Raw genomic sequence first — 13,973 nt, 5'->3', positions numbered from 1 at the left:
TATAATATAATATACATTTTTAATTTAAAATAATAAATTTCATTTTATTTTTTAATTTCTTGTACAATTAAACCTCTATCTCAAATTATATGACTTATTTTTCTTTACCGTCAGTCTAAAAAAAAAAGTCATATTTCTATATTTAATAACAATTCAACTTTTAAATGTTAGTTTTAGCTAAATGAAATGTTTTATAGCCATATAAATATATATTTCACAAATTTCAAAAATCTTATTTAAACATAATATCAAATTAAACTACGTCACATAAATTCAACAATTCAATGTTGAGAAATAAAATACTTAATTTTGTTAGTCAGAGAAAGTTTATTGTTAAACTTAGAGCTAGCACATAAACTCAACCACTCAGGCCTGATTTCTCTCTCTAACTACTCTCTCTTTTCAGAGCCATGGGTGCTAATGCTTCTTCTTCCATTGACTCAACACAAAATGGATTAAGCAATCCATTATCAAAATCAAAAAAACTCGAAGATATACCTGAGGCCTGCGTTGCTCTAGTATTATCTTATTTAAACCCGCCGGAGATCTGCATGATGGCCCGAATTAATCGGGCCTTTCATGCAGCTTCTTCGGCGGACTTTATCTGGGAATCCAAATTGCCATCTAACTATAAGTATATTCTTGAGGAATTACTTGGCCTGAGTGTGACCGGGATGCGCAAAAAGGATATTTTTACTAAGCTTTCCCGGTCCAATTCTTTTGATGGTGGAACAAAGGTTAGTTTGAAATTTTCTTATTTGATAAATTTTTAAATATAAATATACTATTCGAGAAAAAAGTTACTGAGTTTGACTGAACTCAAGAAAATTTGGATGATTATAGGAAATATGGATTGATAGGAATAATGGAGGAGTTTGCTTGGCAATTTGTTCAAAGGGAATGAGGATTACTGGCATTGATGATCGGAGATATTGGAATTATATTTCCACGGATGAATCAAGGTGGGTTATATATATATATTACTATATATAGTAGTCTCACTCCATCTAAAAGAAACTAGATAGATAAATAAAAAGATATTATCCTATTTTGTGTTTTTGTTGAGATTTGAATTCGAATTCTCTATAAAATTTTGGCGTAAAAAACTTTTGAAAATTATTAGTAGTCATAATTATCCAATCTGGTTATTAGCTTTTACATGACCTCCTCATCATCTTATCCAAAGAGAGTAAAATATAATCTCGTGAATATTTTCATGTTATGTTTTTTAAATTAATTTATTTTTACTTTTTAAATATTATTAATGTTTTTTATTCTTTTTGCGGTTAAATTAGTAAAAAAAATTGCAGGAGCTCCACTTTTTTGGAAAGATAAATAGTGCTAAATATAATGAAATTTTAGCCAATTATTTTTGCCATCTTGCCTGAAAGGAAAAAGTATCTTATCAAAGTAGATAGTCATTTCATTTAAATATGATATATAAGATTTATGTGTTAAAAAGGAACAAACACTAGCCAAATATCTTTTTTCTTATATAAATTTACCCCTCCCCCCCCCCCCTCCCCGCACCAAATAGTTGAAATAAATAATTATTGGATCTAATTAATCATTTACACAATTGCAATTTTATTATTACGTTTAAAACAAATAGTAATCATATCTAAAGAGAAGAAAAAGTACACAGTTAATAATTCATTATTATTAACAAAACTATTTTTATTTGACTAAAATGATAGAGATCGAGCCGAGTGTTATTATCTAACCCATTTTATTAAGAGTAACGTGTAATAGGTCACGTATACATGCTCCCTTTTTTTTATGAACAAAAAAGTGACACTTTAATAAAGGAGAAAAGGCAATAGATAATAATAACACAACTAGGTCTTCTTTTTTTTTTGAGGTGCAGTTTGTTTCAATAAAGAAATTAAGTTTTAAAGATTCCTTAACAGGAAAGAAGCATATAATTGGGATTTAAAAGTCAAACTAAGGATATTTTTGTTTTATTTTCAATAGTTTATCGGCATTGTGTATACGAAAGAAAAATTAAAATTTATTAGCTAAATATGTCATATAACATTTGTATTGCTATATGAAGTTATGAACTAAATCAATAAAATAATTATTACTACAAACAAAGCACCGGTAATAAGCAAGAGTTAATTAATATAAACAATATCTATTTCAATTTTATATTACACTTTGTTTTTCACTTAATCGTTCTAATTGTTTTAACACTACACTATTAAATTATCTTATATACACGAGGCTCTATCCTCCACCAGCTTGTTGGTGAGGGTTCGATTCCCCACCTTATAATTCACGATTAGCTGATTGATTGGTCCCAATTTTCTTATTATTTGCTTATAGGTTCCAAACTGTGGCATATCTTCAACAAATGTGGTGGCTTGAAGTTGATGGAGACCTTGAGTTCCAATTCCCAGTAGGGACATATAGTCTATTCTTTAGACTTCAGCTTGGTAGGGTCACGAAGAGGCTAGGACGTCGAGTCTGTAACTCAGACCACGTTCATGGTTGGGACATAAAACCAGCACAATTTCAATTAACAACATCAAATGATGAACGTGCCATATCGCGTTGTTATTTGGACAATGTAGGTACATGGATACATCATCATGTGGGAGATTTTGTAGTTGAGGATCCCACGATCATGACGAAAATAAGATTTTCATTGACACAAATAGATTGTACACATACTAAAGGTGGTCTATGTGTAGATTCTGTTTTAGTTTGTCCAATTAGTTTAGGAAAAGTGTTGAGGTCTTCTGATAGTTTGATAGTCACCAAATGATCATATAATGTTTGGGCCTATAGAGTAGAGAAATCAGTATGTATAGTTTGTTTTTAGTAATATGTTGTTTGGTGTCTATAGTTTCTTGTATATATATTGATTTTATGTTTTTCATTCTTATTGCAATTTTTGGATCTTAGAGGAATGTATGTACAAGATTATTGAATTTTTTCAGAAAGTGAATTGAATTTTCATATTATTTTTTTTGGTTGTAAAAGAATCAAGATGATTGAAACACTCAATTAACTTTGGATAAGATCATTGACTTGATGAAATTATTGAATTGACTAATTCAATTCTCAATTCAAACAATGTTTATATTTGTAGTGATGAATTTTGATAAGTTATGTAATGTCAAGAAAAAGGCAACATTAACACTCAAAAGGATAGAGTCCGGAGTCAAAAGGATAGAAAAAATTGAGTAAAATTTTCAATAAACGGTTGACAATGTTAAATTGTATACAAGGCTCACGTTGACATGAGCCTTCCCTTTGAAACAAAAAATAGCGCTTTAAAATAAAAAATTAATATTCCTTCTTTATTATTTATTCAATCGTTTTGTTGTTGCGTTTTCATGTTTTTTTTTCTATTTTCACTATTTATATGTAAATAAAAATGTAAGTGATGCGGTCAAGTTTAATAAAAAAAAATTAATAAATAAATTGATAATATTGTGGACTAAATATAGGGACATGAAAAAAAAATATAAAGGACATAAATTTAGCTCTCGTTTGGTCATAAATTTAAAATTGTAACTTGAAAATTTGAATTTTTAAGACTTAAAGTAATGTTTAACATGCATTTTTTACTTGAAAAAATATTTAAATTTTTCTTAGTAAAAGTGAAGTTTCTCTCAAAAATAAATTTGAAAATCAGATTTTAAGAATCTCTCTCTCTATATATATATATATATAATATTAAAAAATTTAAAATCTAATCCAAAATCTTTAATCAAACCTAGCTTAGATACCTATTTGTACAAATCACCACAAAAACCTCAATTTGTACAATAAAACTTTGGAAAAATTATATAACTAAGCAGGGCCGGCTCTTGCCTTTGTAAAATAAGGCTTATGTCTTAGGCCTCCAAATTTTTGGGGCCCCCAAATATTATCAAGAACAAATTATGTGTTAAATTTTTATAGAAAAAATTGATTAATTTTGATAAAAGTATATATATTATTTTACCCACTTTAACATCTTTTATACTTTGTTAAAAATAAGAATTAATAGTGAAAAGTGTTGAACAAAGTGAATTACAAATTCTTTTTTATTTCTTTTTAAATTTTAGTTTCAAACATTACAACAAGCATATTAAAATGGTGTATACCAAGTCATCAACTTCTTGAATCAGATTCTATGGTTTTAACTCTTATCTTTATTTAATATTTGTCAACTTATTACTTATAAAATTATGTCAACAATTCATATAATAATTGCTTCACTGAAAGAATGTTTTTCAATGTTGAGTTGATAAAATCTTACATAAAATCAATAACTGAAAAAATAATATAAATACTAATAATTTTCATCTAAATATTGTAAGAAAAATAAATTTTGAATAAATATGTATACGAGTTTTGTTTATATTTAGGCCTCAAATTGAAATTTCGCTTTAGGCCCCCAATTACATTGAGTCGACCCTGTAACTAAGCTAACATTTAGTACTTAATTATACTAGGTGATTATAGTTTTAATTATTATAGATAATAGTTATTGTTTAAGAAAATGGTTATGGTCGAGTCCCACCATTTTTTATATATTGTGTAGAATCCCAATTTATTCCCCATAAATCTCTCAATCGAATCAAATCCAGATTTTGAATAATTTGAATCAACCCTCATAATGTTCAAATTTGATCCCAGGTATCTTCCATTTTTTTTACTTCCATCATTTTTTAATTTTTTGTTGTTTGTATAATTTTTTTGTTTTCCCCAATTTTTTCATAATTCTACAACCAAAATCGCGATTCGTTCGCTATAGTAATCACAACCATTAAGATGGAAGTTCATCTTTTTCGATGGGATTACCCAAAATTTGGAAGGAATTGCAGGTTTCATTGTCAAAATCTAAAGGTGTTGATTCTAATATAGGAGAGAAGGAGACTAGCTTTAAGTTTCGCAATGATGACCCCATAGGATGCAACAAATTTGTGTTTATAACTACAAAGAAAAAAAAAAGAGAAAAAAAAGAGTTAATGATTCTGACTTGATTATTCCTGGAAAACAAAAAGGTACAAGAAACATCTTCTAAAAGATAAAGATTTTGAGGTATAGCCTTGTTTTAATTTATTTTTTTCAATTTGTATATGCATGATTTAAGTTGTATATGAGATAATAAATTGGTTGTACTTTTAGTTAATTGTATATGCTACATAATTAATAACAAATGAGAGGATGAAGATGTTGAGGTATTTTTGTTTTTTCCTTTTACGTTATTTGTATATGTATATTTAAATTCAATAGGTTGTTTGTAAAAAAGCATTTAATGTATTGTATTATATGCCTTAGTTGTACATATTACAAAATTTCAAGATACAAATGTATATGTCAAAGGCATGATTGGCACCCGGTGTCTCACTTAACTGAGCAAATGGCTGAAACCCAACCAAATACTACTATGTGACAAGTCAAGGCCGATGAGGCCCGAACAACACCTAGTGTTCATAATCTAAAAGCAAAAATAAATAAAATAACAGTTAGACAAGGTCGCTGGAAAAATAATACACGAAGGCCATCACAATACACACAATATATACATAAGGCCTACAAGCCAAAAACATAAGAGGAACCCAACTGACCGTCCAGCCGATAAAGCCAACCCAAACCCACAACTTGCCACTACAATCTACAAACCTCTATAAGTAAGATAGTAGTCATAGGATCGGGACAGGGCCCCGACCTACCCTTCAATACTATATATACACAAAACCAAACCTGGTAACTCCGAAGGAAGTGGAGCTTACCAACAAAGTTGAGCTCCAACCAACTAGCGAAGGTCCGGATCTACCCATCGGTTAGTACCTGCAGGCATAAATACAGTGCCTCAAGCTTGGGGCATTAGTACAAAATAATGTACCGAATATGCAAGGCAATAAAATAGTAGAACAATATAACTAAATTGAGAAAATGAATTCCATGCCACCAATAAGTCGCAGCCAACCTCCCTTCTCATGATTTATTTCATATCACCACAACGGCAACAACTTACCAAGCTTCAAGTGTCCTGTACTCGGTTAACCATAACTAAGTCTACCCCACATACGAGTATGAAATGAAATGAAATGCATTGTGGTGTAGGCGAACACCCCGCTCCATAGCCTGAAAGACAAGGTAATAACTAGGCATGTGGTGTAGGCGAACACCCCGATCTTAGCCTCAATGGCATGAATGCATGTTGTGTAGGCGTACACTCCGATCTCCAACCTTAATGGCATGAATGCATATGGTGTAGGCGTACACCCAGGTCCCTAGCCTTAAAGGCATGAAACGTATGTCTAAGATAACTTCATGTCAATATCCAAAGTTATAGCCACTCAAAATGAAGTAGAGAAAATATTAGTCCCCATGGAAGCTCGTGGTGATTCTACAACTCACCATTGAGTTGATCTCTTCAAATAAGGGATTGTTTGAATAACTATTTATTACCAACAACCATAAACATATAGCATTTCTATAGGTAAGAGCTACCACACATTAGAATTTCCCATTAGTAATTTATGTTGAGGATAGAAAGGAAACAAATGATACAACATACAAATAGTTGTAGTACTACATTGTTTTATTCTTTATTCAATTTGAAGGCAACTCATAAAAAGTTTGTTTTCATTTATTCCACTGACTTAACACATTGTATATGTACTCCAAATATCGTAATATAACCAGAATGCAACAATCAATTCGGACATCACAAGAATCTGATCCTTTTGATAATATATACAACCTGCTACAACGAAAAGGGAGAAGAACTTCAAGTTTACAAGGTGTAAACAGTAGGAAATAGCAGCTGTAAATTGCTATAGAAAATCTGAAAGTGAAGAAGAAGGCTTAAGTTTTCTTGAGATCAATTTTTTTCACTAGATGTTTCATTACATATGATGTATTTATAGATAAAGTGTGAGAATTACAACCACATAATAAGCAAAATATCTCACACCAAACTATGTACCTATGTGTCTCACTAACTACTGCTCATTTTAAATCAAGACTAACATATCTACTACAAAATATCTCCAACCTAGAAGTTTCTAGACAAATCTTACTTTTCTAACATATCTAATACAAAATATCTCCAATCTAGGGAGTTTCTAGACAAATCTTACTTTTTCTAACATATCTAATACAAATATCTCCAATCTAGGAGTTTCTAGACAAATCTTAATTTTCTAACACTCCTCCTTAAGATTTTTCATTGAAACTCCTTGCAACATCCTTTGAGACTCAAACTTCTTAGTGGAAAGAGCCTTGGTTAGAATATCGTCACTGATGCAATGTACCAACTTAACTTCACCATTCTTCTCGGCATCTCTTAAAGCATGAAACCTTATGTTGATATGCTTTGTTCTTCCATGCTGCCCCGGATTTTCAGCCATCGCAATGGCTGATTTATTGTCCACATAGATCACTGTTGGTTCTTTTGGCAACAAATTCAATTCCAACAAGATCTTTCTTAACCAAATTGCTTGATTTATAGCAGATGCAGCAGCTACATACTCGGCTTCTGCTGAAGATTGTGCTACAATATCTTGCTTCTTTGTGCTCCAAGAAAAAATGCCTGAACCTAACGAAAAACAATAACCAGAGGTGCTTTTGTAATCATCCAAACATCCACCCCAATCACTATCTGAATAGACAATAAGAGCTCCATTCTTCACATTTCTATACCATATTCCATAATTAATCATCCCTCTAATGTACCTTAACACCCTTTTAGCGGCTCCAAAACGCTTAGTGCTGGGAATTTGCATATATCCAGATAACAAACTGACAGTGAACATTATGTCTGGCCTAGAAGCTGTTAGATATAATAGACTTCCAATTAGACTTCTATAAACTTTTGGATCTGCCCTCTCTTCGCCATCATCCGTCATTAATTTTGCATTCACAACAAGTGGAGTTGCAACAGCTTTGCACTTGTCAATCTTGAACCTTTTTAACAGATTCAAGGCATACCTCTTTTGGGACAAGAAAATTCCTTCACAAGATTGAGATATATCCATTCCCATGAAAAACTTCATTTCTCCTGGATCGAACATCTCAAAAACTTTTAGCATTTCATTTTTAACTTCTTGAACCGCAAGAGGATTTGCACCTGTAATCATCAAATCATCGACATAAACTGATATCATAATCAACATCCCATACGCTTGCCTTTTGAAGTACAAAGTAGGCTCATTTAGGCTTCTATTGAAGCCTTGAGACAGCAAATGAGAATCCAGCCTACTATACCAAGCTCTTGGGGCTTGTTTAAGACCATAGAGAGCCTTTTCAAGCTTGTACACCTTGTCTTCTTCACCTGCAACTGTAAAATATTTAGGTTGTTCAACATAAATGTCTTCCTCAAGCAATCCGTTGAGAAATGTAGATTTTACATCCAAATGGAAGATTTTCCACTTGTATTGTGCTGCGAGAGCGACTAGAAACCTTACTGTGTCATGCCGTGCAACAGGAGCAAACGTTTCTCCAAAGTCCACTCCAGGCTGCTGAGAATAGCCTTTAACTACAAGTCTAGCTCTATGCTTGAAAATGGAGCCATCTGGATTGAACTTCGTTCGATAGACCCATTTGACACCGATAACATTCTTTTCTTCTGGCCTATCAACCAACTCCCAAGTATCATTTTTATTAATCATGGCAAGTTCCTCCTCCATTGCTGAAATCCACACTTTGTGGTCTGCTGCTTCTTCAAATGAGGATGGTTCAACAAGAGCAAAATTGCATTGCTCATAAACTTCTGCTAGTGATTTGGTCTTCAAAACAGGAGAGTCTGTAGTCAATTCAACATCTGAATTGTTTTTTGTTCCAGAAATAGGACTAGAGAGAGTATCACCTTTTTGCTGATGTGGAGTTGCAGCTGAAGTACTCCCACCTTGGTTCTTCACAACAGTATCTTGATCCCAATCATAGTGGCTAGACTCATCCACTACAAGATATCTACTAACAAACACCTTCTTACTACTAACATTGTACACTTTGTATCCTTTTGCAACTGTACTAAAGCCCAACAGAACACAGTTCTGCCTTGCTATCTAATTTGCTTCTTTTAGCATCAGGAACATGTGCATAGCATACCAAACCAAATACCTTCAAGTGTCTTGCAGACGGCTTGATACCCTTTCATGCTTCAAATGGTGTCATGTCTTGGACTGCTCTAGTGGGTAATGTATTTAGCAAATAGACAGCGGTATTGACTGCTTCAGCCCAAAAGTATTTAGACATCTTCTTTTCTTCCAACGTGCATCTCGCCATCTCCATCACAGTTTTGTTCTTCCTCTCATAAACCCCGTTCTGCTGTGGAGTGTAGCTAACAGTGAATTGTTGATGGATACCCAAATCTTTACAATACATGCTGAACTGATATGACGTATAGTCAGTTCCATTATCAAATCTAATATACTTCAATTTACAGCCACTGCCCTTTCTACCATAGCTTTGAATTATTTGAAAACAGAAAACACTTGATATTTGCTACTAAGAAAGTAAATCCATGTCATTTGAGTCAGATCATCTACAAAGAGAACAAAATACTTGTTTCCACTCAAAGAAGCCATCCTCATTGGTCTACATAAATCTGTATGAACCAACTCTAGCTTTTCCTTAGCTCTCCAAATACTTCCTTTAGGAAAGGATCGTCTATGCATTTTACCAAATTGACATGACTCACAAACATCTCTACACATGTCAAATTTGGGTATTTCAAGCACCATGCCCTTTGATTGCATATACACCAGTGAGCTAAGATTATAATGACCGAACCTAGAATAGCATGAAATTGGAAAGGAATTGTGAATCATGCTAATTTTAGCTACCTCACATCCTTTAGGATCATAAAAGACACAGTGTATGTCCTTAAAATTAAGAGAATAATTTTTATGAAGCAATTGAGCAACACTTAACAAGTTTTGAGTCAAATTTGGCACATAAAGAACATCATTAATAATTTTCGTACCTTCGTCAGTAGGAAATTTTACTGACCCTCTACCGTGAGCTTCCACTAATGCGCCATTTCCAAGCTTAACTTTGGTTCTATCAGATCTGTCCAAGGTAACAAATAGATTTTCATCAATCGCCATGTGCTTTGTGCACGCGCTATCAACATACCATTTACATTGGTCAATATGTGATATGTGCGAGGCCATGAAAACCTCCTCCTCTGATTTTCCAACTTGGTGATCATCTGCGAAATTCACTCGATGGGAAGACTGGCCACTTTGATTTTGCTTTTGCCTACAATACTTCTCAATGTGACCACACTTCTTACAATATCTACATTGAATTGGAGACCTCTTTGAATTCTGCCAACAATTCTTCTCTAAGTGGTTTGTCTTCTTACAAATGCCACAAGGTGGAAATTTTCCTTTTATCGACAAGTCACCTTGGTTTCCACTAGATTTTACCTCTCCAAATTTATCCAACCAGACTTTTCTTCTTTCCTTTGATGTTTGAATTTATGCCTTTCTTGAAAGGCATCTTCTACTATCCCTTCACTTCTCATAATGACCCGTTGCTCTTGGAATTGCAATTTGGAGATTAGTTCGGCTATTGTGAGAGTAGTCAAGTCACAAGACTCTTCAATAGCTGAGATTTTTTATTCAAACTTTTCTGGAAAGCTGACCAAGATCTTCTCTGCAACTTTCTGATCTAGAAAGGTTTTACCAAGTATTCTTATCTGGTTCACAATCTCCATCAGCTTTGAAGAGTATTCTTTCACACTATCTAAGTCTTTCATCTTTAAAAGCTCAAACTCTCTTTTCAATGCTAAGAGTCTAACAGACTTTACTCTACCGCTGCCTTCAAACTCCTCCTTTAACTTATCCCAAGCCTTTTTGGTTGTTTCACAAGTCATAATCCTCGTAAACATCACGTCCGTAAGACTTGAATGTGTGCAGGTGAGAGCTCTGGGGATCTAGTCACCAACTCATCATACTTCTTAATTCATTGAGAGTTGCATTAACTCTCAATGGCTGGACAGCAGGTTCTCTAAGCTCAACAACTTCCCATAAGTTGAGAGCCTTTAGATAAGCCTTCATTTTGATGGCCCATATGTGATAATTCTCTCTGGTAAAAGTCGGAGGACCTGGCGTTGGTTGATTTTCAGGTGCCATGAATTTTTTTCAGCATGCAAATTCAAGAAAGAACAAAAAGTAGATGAGAGTAACAAACAAAATTTGATTCAGATCCCTTAGGAAATAGGCTTTGATACAATGCTACAATGAAAAGGAAGAAGAACTTCAGGTCTACAAGGTGTAAACAGTAAGAACTAGCAGTTGTAAATTGCTATAGAAAATCTGAAAGTGAAGAAGAAGGCTTAAGTTATCTTGAGATCAATTTTTTTCACTAGATGTTTCATTACATATGGTGTATTTATAGATAAAGTGTGAGAATTACAACCACATAATAAGCAAAATATCTCACACCAAACTATGTACCTATGTGTCTCACTAACCACTACTCATTTTAAATCAAGACTACCATATCTACTACAAAATATCTCCAACCTAGGATAGACAAATCTTACTTTTCTAACAGATCTAATACAAAATATCTCCAATCTAGGAGTTTCTAGACAAATCTTAATTTTCTAACACAACCTCTCCAGTCTCTTAACTCCAAATCAATATTATCCGAATATGAGTTTAACAAGAAATAACGTGCGACAATATTTAAAGACATCTAACAACCAACTCTTCGATAGCACGCTAGCATAAAAATCACCAATCTTAAAGAATCATACCAAAATGAAAGGAAAAAAAACCTTCACATACCTAGAATCCAAGCTTGAAAGACTTGAGTAGATAATCAACTTTATTTTGATGCTTAAAATAAAAAGTTCCAGATATTTTCCTATGAAATCTACTTTAATTTCCAACGTGAACAGAGGCTTTTGGAACTCTTTTTTCTGTTTTTTTCTCCATATTCAAGTACTCTTAGAGATAAATATAAACAACCAATATTGCAAGATAAGTGCAAAATTTTGATCTTAATTCTTTATTATTAAAAAAACAAATTGAATAATAGGTGTAAGTCTTAAATGAGAACAAACTTTGTGCACTCCTCCAACATTTCCACGTGGAAGTGATGTACCAATATAACATTATTCTTATCCCGCTAAGTATACACTCGAATATTTTGAAGGTTCCTGATAAAATATATATAACTTTTTACATATATTACAATTAGTCAAAAAAAAATATTTTAAATAAATCCTACCTTATATAATAGTAATTTCTTGACATAATTATACTTTTTTTATCTCTGTTAAAAAAACTTAATAATTTACAGAACATTTGTAAAACAAATACATTCACAATAATATCGTCACTAACCCATTTTTTTTCCATAAGCAGTTAAATCATTTTATTGAAGGAACTAAAGATTATATATTTATTGAATTCCCATTCAAATCCAACATTCCTAGATCACGTCCGACATTATAAATAAAATTCTAAAATTTAAGCTCGTAGGCCATTTTTACCGAACAAAGGATGACCTTAAATGTATGAGGTGTTACATCTTCCCCCCTTAGGAACATTCGTCCTCGAATGTAAAATAGAGAACATGAGTGAGGCTAAGAACCCTATACCATAACAGTTGGACTTTCTTCCCAACTTCTTCGTAACTACGAGGAGACTTAACCAAAACAACCTGGACCTACCAAGGTATAAATATGACCGAGAAAGCAATGAAAATAAATACCTGCTATGCCACTTGCTGAAGGCTCTAGATTCTGCTTGCTTGTCAAGGAAACTATCCGATTTGGGTTGCCACTTGGAGCCAAAGCTCCGCCTCTGCCCCGACCCCGACCAATAAAAGATTGGGTTTCCTGCTCGATTTGATTAATTAGTAATGATGATCCTGCCCCCGAACCAGTTGGATATGCCCTACCACCCTACCTCCGAGTTGGGCAGTCCCTAATCTTATGTCCCTCTTGACCACATGAAAAACAAGTTGTTGAACTCCCCATGCATCTCCCATAATGTGCTTTCCGACAATGACTACAATATGGCGGGTTTGGCACAGCATGATCTATTTGTTGTTGAGCTCCTGGTACTTTAGAACTTTCCCCTGGTCCTAGTGAAATATACGAATCAATCCGATCATCCCACATCTGAAACGGTAAAGGCCTAGGTGGTCGCTCCTGATATCTTGGCCTAGTGCCACTCTGAAATCCCTCCAGGAAGTTTGTTGGCCTTAACCTTTTATGCTGCTCTCTTTCAACTCTATCGACGTTTAGCTGTTGTCGCTGGAGCTCTTCCAAATTATGCGCAAGAGCTTGAATACGAGAAGGATCCATATTATCCTACATAGAAGCTATAGTGCAAGCCCCTACATACTCTGGTGCCAGCCCTGCTACAAATTGATGAATCCTAGCTCATACACTATCCACATAGGATGGCGCGTACCTGGCTAATGAATCAAACTTCAGGCTATACTCACGAACACACATGTTCCCTTGACGGAGAGCCAAGAACTAATCAACACGGGACTCTCACATTTCAAGCGACAAGAACTAATCCAAAAAAGCGCTTGAGAAATCAGTCCAACTAATTGGAGGTTTTTTTTTTCCTCTGAACTTTTCCCATCCTTCGTACCATAGAATAGCTTTGTCTCGCAGCCTAAAAGCTGCAAACTCCACTGCCTCGATCCTTGTAGCATGCATCACCTTAAAGATTCAGCCAGGCTAATCAATAAAATGTTGAGGGTTTACCTGTCACGACCCGGGAGCACCCCCTAGTCGTAACCGGCGTACTCGACCTCGAAGAGGTCTAATACAAGCCTCTTAGCATTCATTCATCGCATAGACACTAAAACCATAAGGAATTTAAAACTTTCTTTACCAAGAAAACATTTCATAATAAAAATAATAATAATAATAGCAAGCGGAAGACTTTCTAGACTTTATACATGATGTCTCAAAACCATCTAATACTTTAGAGTACAAAATTCGGGACTAATCCCGTACACAACTCAAACAATACTAAAAA

General features: G+C 33.7%; 1 protein-coding gene across 1 annotated transcript; it reads left to right on the top strand.

The window, feature by feature from the left end:
* Positions 1-335: 335 nt before the first annotated feature.
* Positions 336-2,934, top strand: LOC102581488 (F-box protein PP2-A13-like). Its single transcript, XM_006341672.2, has 3 exons — positions 336-737; positions 844-962; positions 2,329-2,934. The coding sequence occupies exons 1-3, from the start codon at positions 411-413 to the stop codon at positions 2,768-2,770; spliced, it is 888 nt and encodes a 295-aa protein (XP_006341734.1). The 5' UTR covers positions 336-410; the 3' UTR covers positions 2,771-2,934.
* The last annotated feature ends 11,039 nt before the right edge of the window (positions 2,935-13,973 follow it).

The sequence above is a fragment of the Solanum tuberosum genome, unplaced genomic scaffold, assembly GCF_000226075.1.
Source record: "Solanum tuberosum cultivar DM 1-3 516 R44 unplaced genomic scaffold, SolTub_3.0 scf00027, whole genome shotgun sequence".
NCBI lineage: Eukaryota > Viridiplantae > Streptophyta > Magnoliopsida > Solanales > Solanaceae > Solanum > Solanum tuberosum.
The sequence above is the reverse complement of the archived record's forward strand: the minus strand, read 5'-3'. Positions and strand labels throughout refer to the sequence as shown.

Bases quoted from the DNA above. Each gene is read 5' to 3' on its own strand.
- LOC102581488 (XM_006341672.2), top strand. From the start codon at position 411: ATGGGTGCTAATGCTTCTTCTTCCATTGACTCAACACAAAATGGATTA. The intron at 738-843 runs GTTAGTTTGAAA...GGATGATTATAG, and splicing joins CTTTTGATGGTGGAACAAAG to GAAATATGGATTGATAGGAA. The intron at 963-2,328 runs GTGGGTTATATA...ATTTGCTTATAG, and splicing joins ATTTCCACGGATGAATCAAG to GTTCCAAACTGTGGCATATC.